This window comes from Mirounga angustirostris, unplaced genomic scaffold, assembly GCF_029215605.1.
Source record: "Mirounga angustirostris isolate CCGP_5_RB_7025 unplaced genomic scaffold, mMirAng1.0.hap1 SCAF_9, whole genome shotgun sequence".
In the NCBI taxonomy this organism is placed as follows: Eukaryota; Metazoa; Chordata; class Mammalia; order Carnivora; family Phocidae; genus Mirounga; species Mirounga angustirostris.
This window is the reverse complement of record NW_026991717.1, coordinates 1,213,978-1,230,310: the sequence shown is the minus strand read 5'-3', so window position 1 is coordinate 1,230,310 and position 16,333 is coordinate 1,213,978. Positions and strand designations below refer to the sequence as shown.

Sequence of the window (16,333 nt, the reverse complement as noted above, 5' to 3'; positions counted from 1 at the left end):
CTAGCATGCAACATCTTGCACACATTGTCTACAATGTAAACTGCAGGAGATGTTTGCTTTGTGAGCCAACGCTTTGTCTTCAAATAGATGAGTTTAGCCCATTTACCTTTGTCAGATAGATGCGGTTAGCTCTTTATCACTTGTATCTCTGCTTCAAACTCTTCTTTTATAAAGGCAATTGCTTCATTATTTTTTAATTGATAATGACATATTTGGCCATAATTTTTATCTGCCCCTTGCCAACATTTTTGGTGTTTTCCATTTTCAATGTGTTTTTCCGGGTTTCCTTCCTTTTTATCGCATTGTATCTTTGGATAGACCAGGGCTTCTCAACCTAGGCACCCCCGGCATCCTGGGTCGTCCACGGCTTTGCTGTGGGAGCCGTCCTGCACCCCATCGGATGTTCAGCAGCATCCTGGGACCCCCACCCACTAGACCTTGCCAAAATGTCCCCTGAGGGGCAAAGCCCCTCCCTGTTGAGAACCCCCAGCATGGATCAGGAGTTCCTGCCTTTGGTTGCTCATCTCTGAGAAAGAAAGGTGCCTTCTGCCTGCGTGGGGATGAGCCCTGCTCAGGTCAGGCAGGACATTCCCCGGCGGCCCAGGATGAGGGAGTGAGCGACCAAGCGCCCACGCACTCTGCTTCTCCAGCCTCCTGGGCCTGGAAGCTACCACTCTGCTCATGTCTCTCTCCTCCACCAGCCTCTCTGTGGGGCAGCCAGCGGACTTCCCAAAGCCTGCCCCTAAAATCCCTCTGAGGATGAAGCCCCACTCCCTGCTGGCCCTCGCTGTCCCCCTCATCCCCACTGCCGCTCGCACACCCATCCCTCTCCCCTCCTATGGTCAGGGCAGCCGGAGTCCTGGCTTCTGGAGCACTCAGCCTACGGGACACCCCTGTGCCTTTGCTCCCTCCCACTCTCTTCCTTCCCCACTGGCTTCCCAGCCTCATCCCAGGAGCCACCTGCTCCAATCAGGTTCTCTGGCCCTCCACCCAGCAGGCCCTGCCCTGCCTCCAGCCCCAACCTCGATGAATCCACGGGTGCATGAAGTAGTGAGCAGGGACATGAATGAATGGTTGGCTTTTCTTACTGACGTCATTCTTCCCAGCAGTTGCGCTTACTGAAAAATGAATGAATGAATGATGTCGCTTCCAAGTTAGGTCAAATTGAGATAGAGAAAAATGATCACACTTAAGGAGGGAAAACCGAGAAAAACGACTTCCTTTGTACTCAGCAGCACCTGCACCGCTGGCTCATTGCTGACGGCATGGCCGGTGCATCGGTCACCTTCTACCACCTGACACACTAATCCCGATTCAGCAGTCTGCAAACACAAACGTGCTTATCGCGCTTTCCAGGGTCAGGAGTTCAAGGCTGACTCAGCTGGGAGGTTCTGGCTCAGGAAGAACCACGAAGTTGCAGCCAAGACGTTGCTCAACGACCCTTACATCTTCTGATATTCTGGGATACACTGAAGAGCCCTGAATAGTGCCCGTCAACCGAGTTTCTCTGCAGAGACCCATTTCTCCCTGCTCGGAAGCGACTGGTTTATACCAGCCGGACCCTTAAAGCGAAACGGAGCTTCACTGGTGTTTCTATACTGTCCTCTTGTGGTCACTTCTTACATCGTTGCAGTTCTAGGCAAAAGATGAAATTCGCTTGGTATTTATGGAAAAAAACAATTCAGGTACTAAATACAGTACTTAGAACAGTGTCTGCTGGGAGCAGTGGAGGGTATGCATTTGTGCAATTTCCCTTTGGAGAGTTTATTCTCACCGCAGAAGTAAGACACGCAGCCCAGAGGTGCATGACACCATGCGGCCACGCGGGGGGTGGCGCAGCTGGGGCAGGGCTCTGACTCTGCTCCCCACACTTACCACCCTCACCCCACTGTGGGGGAGGGTGAATTTGCTCTCGGCTTGAGCTGGGACACTCAGCCTGCCCCCGCCCTCAGACACGGTGCTCCCTGTTCTCAGGCTCTCGGGCTCACATCGGGATTCGCAGCACGGCCCCCTCGGCCTCAGCCTGACCAACACCCCTCGCTTTCCTGCTACTGCAGCTTGCATCTGGCAGGTCCGGGGACTTCTCAGCCTCCACGACCGTGTGAGCCAATTCCTATAGGAAATCTCCTGTAATAAATCCTATTGTTTCTCTGTTTCTCATGAGCCAGCCTAGAAGAAATGTCCCACCTCACTGGAACCAGACTCACAACGGATAGAATCAGTAGCTCTCTCTGTTTAAAAAAAAGAGAAGAAGGGGCGCCTGGGTGGCTCAGTTGGTTAAGCGACTGCCTTCAGCTCAGGTCATGATCCTGGAGTCCCGGGATCGAGTCCCGCATCAGGCTCCCTGCTCCGCGGGGAGCCTGCTTCTCCCTCTGCCTCTGTCCCTCTCTCTCGCTGTCTCTCATGAATAAATAAATAAAATCTTTAAAAAATAAAAAATAAAAAAGAGAGAAGAAGAAAGGAATGGATTTTATTAATCCACTTATGAATCCAGCTTCTTTTTCAAGGACTCTTGAGAAGACTAAAGAGCATCCCTCATTTTACTCTTAGGAGCTAGACAGCTTCAAGGAAAGCTGAATAAATGCTCTGTGCCTCAGTTTCCCCACTATAAAACAGGAACGGTAATAGTCCCCATGTCATGGAGCCGTTTGGAGAGCTCAAGCGCTTCAAACGATGGTTGGCCCACAGTCAGAGTGCAGCGTAATTTCTTCTGTGGTTGCCATGATGAAGATTATTTCTTAAATTCGCAGCAGGAAAAATAAGGAAGTGAGCATCCGCACCTCCCCCATCTCCCTCACTCTCTAGTTCTCAATCTCAACTTGCTGTATTGTTAAATCACTGTTCGGCGATGGGGATTGATACGATGTATTCTGACCGGACTTTCTCCGGCTCCCCAGCCCCCAGTCCCAGGTGGGCGTCATCGTGGACCAAGCGCTCGCAGAAACACGCATGCCCTTTGTGCGCTGCTTCTCCCCCACGCTGGGTCGCGGGGCTCCTCACCGGCAGCTTATTCCAGAATGGGCGCGCTGTCCCCCTCACACCTTCCAGTTCTAAAATCGTCACCTGCTGCCTTTGTATCTGGATGGCAGTGAGCAGTTCCCAATCTTCCTGGGTCTGCATTCTTTCCTGCAGTTCCCTGGACACCACTCCACGGTCTTCTCCAGTAAATGTCCTGGAAACGTTGGAAATCACAGATTTCTTCTCGTGGATCACCTGCTCTTTGGTCTTTGCTGTCATGGTTCTGTTTTCTTCTTCAGGGACACCCAGACCTGCATGATGGACTCGCTCTGGTGTACAAATGTTTGTCCCCAGTAATGTCTAGCTCTGAGTTCTCTGTCCGCTTTATTCGGGGCAGTCTTTCTGGGCTTTTCTCCAGCCTCCCTCCCTGAGATTCTGGCCGCACCTGTTCCCTGGCATCTGCAAACTGATGACCCCTTCTGTGATGGTTTTTTCCTCTTCTACGTTTCCCTGAATCTTGACAGCTCTCTCTCACCTTTTCCGTTGTAGTATAACCTCGTCTATGAGTTCTTGTAACTCTTCTCTAAAGCCCTGTTGCCTTTTTCCTGCCGGGGGGCAGATTTGGTGTGATCCTGGCTACACAGCAGATTGCCCCCAGGGCCCCCACCCTCCACCTGCCACGTCTCCTGCCCAGCCGTCTGACCAGCTTCTCCTCCAACCGCACCTGCCCCGCCCCTGGGAGGAGAGGACTAGAGGGGGGCCACCTCTGCTGCTCACACGCGGCCCCTGGAAGTACCATTCCAGGTTCTGCTGCTCGGCCATTCAGGATAAGGCCTCCTTCTCTTAGGAAAATCTCAACCCACTACAACCGCTCCAGGCATCCCCCCCCCCCCAACCCTTTCGTGTATCACCGAATTTGACAGCTAGTGATTCGGGACTGTGACCTTTCTCTGGTTTCAGGGATTTAAATTCTATTTTACTCTCACCTGCTTGGGTTGATCTCACAGAACAGGAGGTGGGAGGGGGAAGAGGAAGGAGTCTGCCTTCTTACATCAGAAGTCCAAGACCCTTCTCTTAGCACGGTCACTCTTACACCATGACCTCTACTAAGAGCTTACTAGGTAAACTCGTGTGTCATCTACAAGCCTGCTCCTGACTCGCGATCGCAAGTGCGTAGCGGGACGTATTTTCTCCAGTGTCTTCTAGCTCAGGAGAGTGCACATCAGTTAACCAGACTGGTTTCAAACCGGACCATGCTTGAAGGAGAAGCCACCTGGATGCCACCCTGTTTCGTTTCATTTGAGAATGTTCTATTGTCGCTGCTCATGCTCAGTGAGGTTTCAAACCCAGAGGTTTGGGAGCCTCAGAAACCAGAGTCTGGCTTGAACACGCTCGGCTGAGACTGCATTGGTTCCTATGTGCTATCGAAAGCCGAAAATAGACCTACAAATGATGAAAACAGTCTGATCGAGTTCTTGGAGGATTTCTCCAGGATGTGAGAGGGAATGTGAAGAAGCAAGCCATATGTGAAACCTGTTTTCTCCTGTGGCCAAATATTGGACTGAGAAACACAAACCAGCGAAGCAAAACAGCATCAAGCTGTGTCAGAATCAGGAACTGCAACGGCAGTTCTGAGGGTGAGAAGGGCTGACGTCTAGAGTTACATGAAGCACAAGATGGTTGCTTCCCACGAAACCCAGAAGGTCCCGACGGGTGGGTCCCAGGGGAGCAGGGAGGAGTGAGCCCGAGACTGCATCAGAACAGGAAAAGCAGGCGCTCCCCAAACCTGTCCCATAACCTGTCGTTCACCTACGTTAGACTGTGCTTGCGTGTGAGTCCGGCCAAGAACGTTCTGTGTGCATTATAATTCTGCGTAAAGAAATGTCATAGGGGAGTGGCCTTCCCCGCGGATCTGCTGCAGGTGAAGTCCTAGTGTGGGCGCACCCTGGCTCGCGGCTCCCCAGAGATGAGGACTCTCTAGAATACAGAGGATGGGCTATGTGGGGTTTAAAGCCAAGAAGGAGCACACCCAGGTGCGGTGGCAGCCCGGCGGACCGGGAGGCCCGCAGGCTCCATCCACATCATCCACAGTTCTCCCGACGGCCAGCAGATGGACCCGAAACTCGGACAGTGAGGCAGTGAAGCTTCTCCCTGCTCCGTATCACACACCATGAAAGCCCAGAATAAAACACCATAAACAGTAGACCAGAGGCTTTTGCATCCAGGACAGAGACTGGATCCTTGGGACCCGGGGCCTACAGGAGACAACCACTGACCCCTCGCAGCTCGGTCACAGCTAGGAACAGGGCGCAGGCTTTGACTTGTCTGGGGAGTTGCCCGTCCCGCCCCAGGACAGTGGCCAAGCCTCTCCGAAGGCAGTGCGTTCCCGATGACAATCAGCCATCCAGTGATTGCAGTCCGCATCCGGGCATGAAAACTGAGCACTGTCCTTAAGAGAAAATCGATCCTTTGCAAGAGTCTTAAAGGGAGGAAGGTTCTAGTAAAACAGGAGCTTCGTGTGCCCTGAGGGCCCCCCATCCCCCCAGCTCATCCCCATTGCTTCAGTGGAAGAGCTCCTGCACCGGCTGCTCTGGAGCCTGAGGCCTCAGGCACGCGGGGCTCCGGCGGGAAAGGGCTGGATCTTCTCCTGAGCAGGGGAGCCCTCGCAGGTGCTTGCGCACTGCTCTTCAGCCGCATCCGCTGATGATGGGCACCATCTCGCACGCGAGACACTCACAGAGCTTCTGATGGCAGGCGGTTCCCCATGAGCAACTCCGCGGTACCGGCGGAGTGTCCTATGGCGTCACTCCCCTGTCATCCACCCGGACACAGCGCCACATCCCGCAGGCCACGGGCCCCGCCCCGCCAGACCGTCCCCGTGCCACACACCAGTCGCGAGGCCAGGCTGTCACCCACGCTTCTGACCCCCGGCTGCAGCTCGGTATTTGATGGGATGAGCACTGGGTGTTATATGCAACTTTAAAATAAGGGAGAAGTACTCTCAAACACATATGAACAGATAAGCAGCACTTATCTCAACTAAGCTCAGCAAGCCTCATGGAGTCACTCCCAGGCGACGAGTCTACGAAGCATCACGAACACCTGCCAGGCAGCTCGGAAGATGTCCTTTAGGGCGGGCATCAGATCTTCCTTCGAGACCTACTTCAGAGACACTTGCTCAGTATGCATCAGCTTCCGAAGGCAAGGCTGCTGGTTCAGCAACTAATACGTGTGAAGACCTCGGTACGTAGCAGGCGTCATTCCAGGGACCGGGGATGCAGCCGCGAGCAAAGTCGGCCCCCCGCCCCCCCAACCCCATCATGGAGCTCACATCCAATGGGGTACGAAGGACAGTAAACAGACAAGTAAACCTATGTGTCAGCAGTGATGTGTAGCCAAGAAGTAAAGCAGGGACAGGGGAGACAAGAGGCCAGGGAAGGTGGGGCAGCGCCATCCTGAACGGAGTGGTTAGGGTTAACTCGCGGGTAATGTAAGTTATCAGGGAGAGAGTGTTCCAATAGGACACTGCAGGTGCAAAGGCCCTGGGGCAGAGGCATGGCCTGGTGGTTACAGGAACAGTGAGGAGACCTGCTGGAGTGGGAGGACATGGGGCAGCACAGCCTGCACACGGACGAGGCAGGACTTCACAGCGCCCAGTGAGGACGCTGCCATGACCTGAGTGACATGGGGAGCCACGGGACGGTGCTGACCAGGGAGGACACGGTCTGACCTAAGTTTGACAGAGACCAGCGTGGCTGCTGTGGACACAGCACAGGACAGCCGCTGATCGCTCTGTCCCTTTCTGTGCTCAGCCCCCCGTTTGGACGCGAGGATCAGCTGTTTCGACAGTGACCTCCGGAGTCTGAGACGAGAGAATAACCAGCTCCCCACATCACCACTCTCGTTCCACTGGGAGGGGGGCAATGGAGCCCCAGGCCGCGCACCGCACGTGTGTGCACAGCATCATGCACACGCCTCGAGGGCCACGCCTGCTCTCCCGCACGCCCTCTGCGCACACCCACGTTCCCCAAGAAGCTGCACGCTCCTCCAGGGAAAGAAAGAAAGGCACGAGTCTGTGCGGTGCTCCTGCTTAGCTTTTATTAACCAGAGTGCTGCCTCCGGGAGACACACGGCTCACCACGGGCCCCTCCGCGGAGGACGCCACCTCTCTGCAAAGCCGCTTCGGGGCGCGTCTCTGGCAGATAGAGAGCTCCAGGAGACAAGCCAGCCGACGGCCCCCCTCCTCCACAGAGGGCGGGACACACCCGAGCCCAACGACCCACGCACCGTGGAGCAGAGGTAGCCGCCCCACGAGGCCGGGGCGCCTGGGCTTCCCCTGCGGCCAGACCCCAGGCCCCCCACAGTCAGGGCCTGACTGTCCGCTTTTCTCGGTGTGACCCACATAATGCGGCTAGCTGCCTCCAGATCGCCGGCCGCCGGGCTCGAGGAGTAAGCAGCTGGGTACCACCCAGGGGCTCAGCCCCACCCCAGGGTGGCCCTGGGGCCCAACAGGGGCCCGGGGGCGGGGCCCCGGGGCAGGAGCTGGGGCCTAGGAGTGCAGCGCCTGCGGGCTGGTTCGCTTCTCCGTGAAGAAGGCCTTCAGCAGCAACACCTGGCTGAAACTGACCACCAGCAGGGCGATCACCTCGCCGACGGACCAGCACGAGACCCGGCTGCTGAGGTCTTCGGCCCGGGCCCGGTCCTGCGCCTCGCGGAGCCGGTAATGCGTCTGGGAGTCAATGACCGTCTTCAGGGCCTCGTGGATGGTCACACAGGCGGACTCCATCTGGGCGGGAAGAGAGAGGCGGTCCCGGTCTCCGCTAGACAAGAAGGGAGGAATCCACGCGCGGCCGCTGCAGCCCCGGGCGCGTGTGCTGAAGCGAGCGCTGTGTGTGTGCCCTAAGGAGGCCGCGGCTCGGCTCAGCCTCCGTGCTCAGCCCACCCGGGGCTCGGGGGGCTTAGGGCCCTCGCCCAGCGTCCCACGGCAGGCGGCAGCGTCAGGACCCCCTGACCGCCTCCCACGCCCGCCCCATGCCCTCTGACACTCCTGACTCCCCACGGCCCGCTCACCCCACGTGCTGACGAGACTGGGGCTCAGAGACGCCATGGGACTGGCCCCAGGTCACACAGCTAACGGCAGAGAAGTAACCCACAATCGTCGGGACGCCCCGTTCCGCTACAGTCACTGCGGACAGTTTCATGCACACACGGGAACACACACCAAAGCATATATACCTACAAACGTACACGCCTACACACGGATGCTCACGCGGGACGCACGCTAACCTGCAACCTCCTTTCCCTGGCCCAACACCATGCGTGCCAGGCAGAACCCCAAAACCGTCCCAGCACCCCCAGGACCCCAGCACCTTCCGCTGCAGGGAACTGAACCCGCCAACAATCTGGCGGGTGTGGAACCGGATCCCTCCCAGAGCCTCGTGAGGAGGTCCCACCGGCCGCACCCTGACCCGGCCTGGACCCCGCCGGGCCAGAGACAATACAGGGGTGTTGTTTGAGGCCGTCAGTAGTCAGCGAAGGAGAACTAACCCATGTGCCCGTGGGAGGTCATGAGTTCATGCCAAACCTACACAGTTCTATGCCAACAACACGTTCTCAGGCTAGACAAGCTCACAAAGCGTCCAGGAGACACCTGCCTCGGTCCCCAGACTGCAGTGGTGACCCGTCCATACAGTGAGCATGAGAAGGGAGGGGAGACCGAGTCACTGCGCCACCACCTGACCAACCCCAAGACCCCGTTTCTCTCACAGGCTGAACAGTGTCCCCGAGACCAATGGGAGACCCCAGCCAAGAAGTCCTGTTGGCTTATTCTCCCGGCTGGGCACTCTCCACTCTGGACCCCGTGAGGAAGGACGAGAGCTTCCTATGAGGCCATGTCCTGCATCTGCCTGACGAGCGGCCCACCTCCCAGGGCCACGGGTTCCCTCTAAACACGGGGGCTGGCGCTGTCCTCCTGGCCCGTGGGGAAGAGCCACACAGAACAGTGACGAGGTCACCGTGCAGAACATGGAATTCATGGGGCTCTGTGGGGCAGGGGGTCGAGGGGCAGAATCCACGGGAAAGAACAGGTCCATTTGGGCATCAGTGGGTCCCCCAAGGGGTACCTTCATCCTGCATTCTTGGTGGCATCCTGCGTGCCCTGTGATCGTGGGCCATAACCTCGCACCCAGACCGGTCGGCGCCGGGCACCTTTACCTGCCCCACGTTTAGTAGGTAGCTCACGCCTATGGGCGTTTGATGTTGAGAGACGGCCAACTGACCCCAGAAGGGTTCCTGACATCACAGACTTGACCCCGAAGGAGACTTCCAAGTGACAGCCACCAGCAGGACCACTCGGGGCACAGAGCTCTCTGCTGGAGGCGCGCTCCCCCCAGCTCTTCCGCTGACGCCTCCAGAGCTCAGGAAGGCACGGCCACCGTCACAGAGGGAACGGGGGACCAACCCGGAAAGGACTGGGGAAGCGGCTGCAGTGTGAGGTCAGGCTTGACCCCTGTGAGCCTGTGTCCAGGCTAAATCTAGATACGGCATCTCCGGAAGCCTCCCTCTGCTCACTTCCGGTCACTACCTAGGACACAGGGAGATGTGGAGGGTCACACTGGTCCTGCGTTCACACCAGCCTGCCCATCCCTGCAAGGCCACAATCCGACAGGGGCCAGGGGCTCCACAGGAGCACCTGTAAGAACGAGACGAGAATTTCAGACGGCACGGGGTTTTCTCTCATGGCCCAAACTTCCACTAATGTGTTCATTCACATGCACAGCGATACCTCCTCAGCTCCTCAGCTCCCAGGCACTGTGCTGGGCCCGGGGAACGAGGAGACGAATCGGTCACAGACACAGTCCTGTGTCAGCAAGTTTAAGGGAGAACAGACTGGATGCATCCCGAAAGGAGCCAGCAGGAGGGCGTACAGAGTTGTGGGACCGCCCAGGGGACAGCTGCTAATCCTGCAGGAGGAAGGGGAGCGCTCTTCCCATGGGAAGTGCCCAGGTGGGGGGCGAGGCTGAGCCTGGTGGACGGGCAGGGGAGGGGAGGACGGGCAAGGCTGTGCCTGGTGGACAGGCAGGGGAGAGAAGGCAGCCGAGCGATAGAAGCTCACGTAAGGCACAGGGAGGGCCGCCGGACTCAGGGATGCGAGCAAAGAAGCGGGGGGGGGGGGGGGGGGGGGGCGGCTCACAGTAAAGGCCTCAGGACGGACCCCTCACTGCAAAATGCTGTGAGCAGGATGGCAAGCTCAGAACCCCGCTTTACGAGGCCCCCGGGAGCCAGGACGCTGAGAGGGGCCGGCGGGAGCCAGTCTGGAGGGGGCTGTGCTCTGTGGGGCAGAAGAGCGGACCCGGGCGCTGAGAGGACCCGGCGGCAGGCAGGTCATCCTTGAAAGAGGGGGTTGGATGGGGACACACACACATATGTGCATGTGCACGTGTGTGAGTGTATGGACACACACACGCACTCAGTATGCATAAATACACACAGACTTTGTTTTTAAACACGAGAAAAGGGCTCGTTTGGGTCTCCAGGCTAGAAATCCACTAAGTTTATTTCCGTCCCAAGCTCATTCAGAAACTCTGTGCACGCTGGACTCACCTGGCCTGGGAGCACCCCGGGGGCCTGGCAATGCGGGCCGGCATGTCCAGCCTCCTCCCAGGGTCCAGAATCATGGAAACGGAGGGAGGGACAAGGAAGAGGAACAGGGAGGACTCACAAGCCACAGATGCAGAGGACACGTCAGATGCCACGTGAGGCACCACCTTCAGGCCTGGGTCGGAGGCCACAGGCCGGAGACCTGCACCACGGTTCTGGCAAGACAGCCGCGGCGACTTTAGAGTCTCAGATGAGATCCGTGACAGGGAAGGAGGCCAGTTCCCAGAGGGCAACAGGTGCTCACACAGCCTTCCCAGCGCGGGCCCCACAGGAGACCCGAGAGCAACACGTCACGGGATTCACAGACCCCCTGGCAGCATCCCCCTCCCATAAGAGCGGGCTCCGTCCCACCCACTGGGACCTTCCGCCGGACCTACTGTCTGAAAGGCACCTCCTCGGCCTGTTACCACAACATTTCAGTTCGGCAACCCATCCAGCCTGCTTCCCACTGGGCAGAAGGCCAGCAGAATCGCTTCTCCCTGGAAGAGCCCTGCCTTCCCAGGGCCGTGGGCCCTCCTGGGCAGGGGCGCAGCCTTCCGCTCTGCCAAGACCACCAGCCCTGGCTGCTCTCCAGAGTCTACGAGCCCCCCCACCCAGGGATTCTGGTCACTGCTCCATCGGGACAGTCAGTCCCTGGAGACACCATGACCTGTCCCCCTCCCGGGGCTGTCCCCTTCCTCCACTGCCACACCACCTCACCCTGTCTCTACCACCTGGCAATGCAACCCCCAGCAAACTCCCTCAGGCCTCGCCTCCACTGGTAGGAGAACTTGGTTCTTTACAGACTTCAAGGACGCAGAGACAGGCAATCATGAGCTGACCTCAGAGCAGACACAGGGAAACACCGACCCCTCCCCAGGCCACCACGGAGGCAGCCCCGGGCCTGTGACCTCCGTTGGAGAGTTTCGGCCTCTGCTAGGATCTGCCCAGACCCTCAGGATGCCCTGAGCACCGGAAGCTCGGCCGCCCTGGGGACATCCTCCCAGCCCATGCCTCTCCTGGGAGCCTGGTCATGCTGGAGCCCAAGCCGGAGACAAGTTCCCATGGCCTACATCCACGGCCTGGACCGTGGTCACTCTGGATCCTGCTCTTTCATCCTAGTATGGATTCTGGGACCAGAAAACATGGCCCCTAAGCCACCACCGAGCTAGAAGAGGTCTGGGGGCAAGTGAGAACACCGTGGCCAATGGGGGACCCACACCGAGCAAGGAAAATAAGGACCAGGGAAGAAAATGGAAGTTACACCCCTACATTTGCACCTGCTGGTCCCTGACTCCCTGGGATCAACTGGCCCCTCCCGAGAGCCGTCCCATAACCCACAGCTCTGATCACTGCGCCCCGCGGCTAACTGGTTTTCAGGGCTGTGTTCCACGCGGAGCTGCCCATGCCAGGGACACGACCGCTCATCTCAGGCTGCCCCCAGCCAGCACCTTGCGTAGACGGCTCAAGTGCCCAAGGGGCGGGGGGGAGGCCCGAGAGCTCTTGGGGTCACAGACTCCCATTCAGGGCAGAGGGGTCCGGGGTTACACAGTGGAAGGAAACCCCTCATCTGAGGCTGGGCAGGGGAAAACATGAGGTCCGGCGATGTAGGGGGGGAAATGTCATCAGTCTTTCTGCAACAAAACCAAATCTCATTCTAAGGCTCCAGGAAAGAATTTCTCTGTTGCACTGACCAACCATGCAGGCTTTTCCCTACCGCTCTGTTTTCCACTGGTGAGAGAGGGAAAGCCTTCAGCTCAGCTTCTAGAGAGCTTCAAAATCTCCAGCATGGAGGCTGTTTCATCAGCGACAACAGAACTCTCGAGTACAGGTTGTGAAAGCTCCCGCACAGAACCCGCCTGGGCTGGATCTTCCACCAGAGCTCACATGGCCAGGCTCAGACCCAGTGCTGCCCAGCAGGGCTGTCCGTGTGTGGCCACCTGCAATACCGAGCACCAGAAATGCTCCTATACGGCGAGCAAGGAAGAAGACTTTTGATTTAATTTTAATGCGTTTAAATTAAAATCGCCTTATGTAGCCAGACTACGATACTGGAGAGTGCAGCACTAACCTTCCACCACGCGCGGGGAAGGCAGACGAACCCATGGGCAGAGCCATAGAAACGGAGTGCGGACCCCCTGGAGGCAGCCCAGAAGGTGCTCTGGCCCCGCCTGGAGACTCAGACACTCTGGCTTTGGCTCAAGAACAGCACAGCCACCACAGTCCTTGCTGTCTTGCAGGATTCCCTGGGCCCTGCCTCTCAGTGATCTGACAAATACTCGGTGCCAAGCTCCAAGCACTGGGACGCAGGGACAGGACACGGAATGCGAGCCTCGGGAAGCTGAGAGCCTGCACACGAGAGGCAGGAGCTTCACTAGCAGGGGGGAGACCGGTGAAGGAGCCCGGGGTCAGATTATCATTGACCCCGAGAGCCACACACGACAGAGATGATGATCTGCCAGGCCTCCCTGCATGCAGATGCGCCCACCATTTGTCAGCAACGGGACGTGAGTGCACGTGCTGTGCGTCACTTCTGGGCCAGGGCGTTTAAGAAACAGGTGGGGCTTTCTTGCTGCCCCCTTCTTCTGGTGGCCAGACGCAGAGGGGCCTGAAGCCCTGACAGACAGCAGACAGATGACAAGAAAGAGAAACCCCCGATTCTTGAGTCAGTCCCTTAGGCCGTCGACACCTGGGGCGTAGCGGCTCACATTACCTGAGCGAGCACGCCATACAAAGCAGGCCTTTGGCCTTAATGATGCAGACATATGGTGTAAGCAGAGGGGGGCACGGCAAGGCCCTTCCACAGTGGTGCTGTGTGGAAGACTGAGCCGGAACCCAGGAATGCCAGAGGAAAGTCCTGCAGGGATCGGCAAAACAGTGCAGGGGGCTCAGAAGGGGAAGGTGTCCTTGAGGACCGGACGTGCAAAGAGGTAAAACGACCCTGAGCCTTCCAGCCAGGGGGCTGGGGGTAGCGGAGGGGGTGGTGACGCTGAACATCGGCCAAGACAGGAAGAGGAGGAACAGGCTGAAGGCTGAGCCAGCCCGGGCCGGCTGATGTCCACTCACCTGGGTGAGAGCTGTGACCCTGTTCCCCATGTCTGGGAGAATGGGGGGCTCGTCGCCCACTTGAAAGTCAAAGTAGACGGTCTTGTGAGAGAAGGTGGAAAACTCATTACTGAAGCAAAACTGATAAACGCCCTTGACCTCAGCCTGGTGCGTGAAGCTGTCATACTGCTTCTTGGTCTCCCGGTAGATGGTGTTCCCCAGGGGGTCCTCCACGTAGCAGTCCACGTCGTAGTGGCCTCCGGTGATGACCTACAACCACAAAGACACCCACAGTCTGCCGTGACCAGCGGGGCAGCCGACCAGACACTGGGATCAGACTTTATGAACTTTTTTTTTTTTTTTCCATGTAATCTTCACAACTTTCTGAAGCAGGTGCTAAGACCCTCTCTGTTTTACTGGGGACTAGACTGAGGCTAAGAGAGATTCGGGAAATCGGCCATGGTCACACTGCTTGAAAGTAACAGGGCTAAGATCTGAATCCCTGACTGCCTGACTCCCAAAGGTTTTGCTCTGCAAGGGTGCAAGGAGCTTGATTCTTCTCATTTTACAGAAGAGGAGACTGAGGCTCCAAGCTCAAGTAGATTGCAGAGGAGGTCTCATAAATGCTCCTATTATTACCGATCGAATGCAAGAAGGCAAATACAGATTAAAGCATTCACAGACTCAGTGGCCATCAGAGGTGAGAGGGTCCTTGGGAATTACCTAGTTTAAACTCGCTTTGTAAACCTAAGAAAAACGTCATACAGCAGGGTCATACGGGCGGTCAAGGGCTATAACCAAGGTCCACCAAGGGACACAGTCCCTTGAACCAAAGCAGCCTCCATCTGCTTCCCAACTTCAAAAGTTCCTTTTTGTGCAGATGGGAGGAGAATTTACTTTGCGAGGTGGTGAGTGCCCTGTTGCTGGAGGTGTTTACACCGTGCTGACCGTTCCCTACAGGGGACTCCCGACCTAGCAGTGACCGGGCGACCTCCCAAGTCCCTCTAGCCTCAAGATGATCTTTTGAAGCGGCTGTGCCTGGGGGGTGGGGGGTTACCCCGGCCCCAATTTGTGTGTTGTGCAACCCAGCGGCCGTCCCACACCATGCTGTCCCCAAGCACACGCCCCTTCTGATGGCTCTGGACGGCGAGGACCCATGCACCGCCTGCCCTCACTCCTGCTGCCCGGGCCACTTCCTGCCGGGTGGCTGCCCCGGGGACCCTTCCCACTCCGCCCCCAGCCCTAGCTCTGCCCGCCCCCCGGGACCCGCCCCCACCGCGCGCCCTGAGGCCTGGGAGGCGCGCGGAGGGCAGAGGCCGGCGGCGCGCGTGGCACCACGGCCCCGCTCCCCCCGCGCCCCGCTGTAGATGCGCGGCGGCGCGGGAACGGCCCCGGGCCCACCTCCTCCCCGCCGGCGCCTGTGAGTACACGCGGGACAAGGGCCCCAGGCGCTTGGCACGGGCGCCGCGGGCCGGCCCCACCTGGTAGTCCAGGGAGAACCTGGCGCCCCGCTCCACGTCCTCGTGGAAGCACTGCCTGGCGCTGTCGGGCAGCTCGAAGGTGAGCTCGGCGCCCGGCAGCCGCCCGGCCCGGAGCAGCAGCCCCAGCAGCAGCAGCAGCCGCCGCGCGGCGGCCGGGCGCGAGCCCGCGCGGCCCATGGCGCTCCGCTCGGCTCCCGTCGGGTCCCCGCCCGGCGGCGGCGGCGGCGGCGGCGGCGGCGGCGGCGGGAGGCGGGGCACGCGGCGCGCGGACGTGGCGCGGCGGCGGCCCTTCCGGGAGCGCGGGCGGCCTGGTGCGCAGCCGCGCGCGCGGAGAGGCACCCGCCCCTCCCCGCCGCGCGTGCGCGCTGGCCGAGCGGGCAGGCCACGCCCCTTCCCCGCGGCGCCCTGCTCGGCGCGGGGGCCTCGGTGGGGTGCAAGGGCGCCCGGTCCACGCCCCCCGCCACCACCGCCGGGAACCACAGTGGCTGCACGAAGCCCGGGGGACCGCCGCGGCGGGGGGCAGCCCGGCAGCCTGCGCGCGGGCCCCGCACACGCTGTCCGCACCTCCGGGTCCCGCGGGGTGCAGCGTCCCCTGGGCGCGGACCAGGGCCACACGCCCCTCCCCCACCAGCCACAGCGGCCGCACGAAACGCGGGGGCTCTGCCGCGGAGGTCGCGCGCCCCCAGAAAGGACCGGCCTCGGGGTGCCGCAGTGGGCGGGCCCGCACCGCAGGAGGCGGCAGGAACCGCGCTTGGGGGCCCAGTGAACACGCCGCCTTCACGGCCTTCCCTCCCCGGCCGCAGGGGCTGCGGCCGGTGCCGGGAGCTGACCCGCGCTCCCGCACCTGCACTCACGTGGATGCCAGCAAGGGTCTTACCCTCGGCGACGGCGACGCAGATGTCCCGCGATCAAGACGAGGTGAAGCTTCTCCGGGGGTAAAACCCTCTCTCTTTCCCTCTGCCTTCTCAAAAGCCCTGACAGCTGATAAACTGATTCACTGCTTTATCCATTACCATTGGCCCAAGAAGATATTTTGTATGATCATTGCTACCGGGTTTTATATTCTATGATCAGGTAAAACAAGGAGAAAAAACACCGATTGTGGTCTGGCTATTCAGTTAAGAATGTTTTCAGGACCGCGTTATCAGGTGGGTGTCCTGATTTCAGCCAAGAATAGTACGGCCCTTATAGACCTCCACGTGGGTGAGAGG

At 59.0% G+C, this 16,333-nt stretch overlaps 1 protein-coding gene across 1 annotated transcript; it reads right to left on the bottom strand.

The window, feature by feature from the left end:
• Positions 1 to 7,034: 7,034 nt before the first annotated feature.
• TMED3 (transmembrane p24 trafficking protein 3) lies at positions 7,035 to 15,375 on the bottom strand. Its single transcript, XM_045899277.3, has 3 exons — positions 15,123 to 15,375; positions 13,663 to 13,911; positions 7,035 to 7,744 (listed from the first exon to the last, which is right to left on the bottom strand). Exons 1-3 carry the CDS (start codon positions 15,297 to 15,299, stop codon positions 7,508 to 7,510), a joined length of 663 nt encoding a protein of 220 aa, XP_045755233.1. The 5' UTR covers positions 15,300 to 15,375; the 3' UTR covers positions 7,035 to 7,507.
• Positions 15,376 to 16,333: the final 958 nt, after the last annotated feature.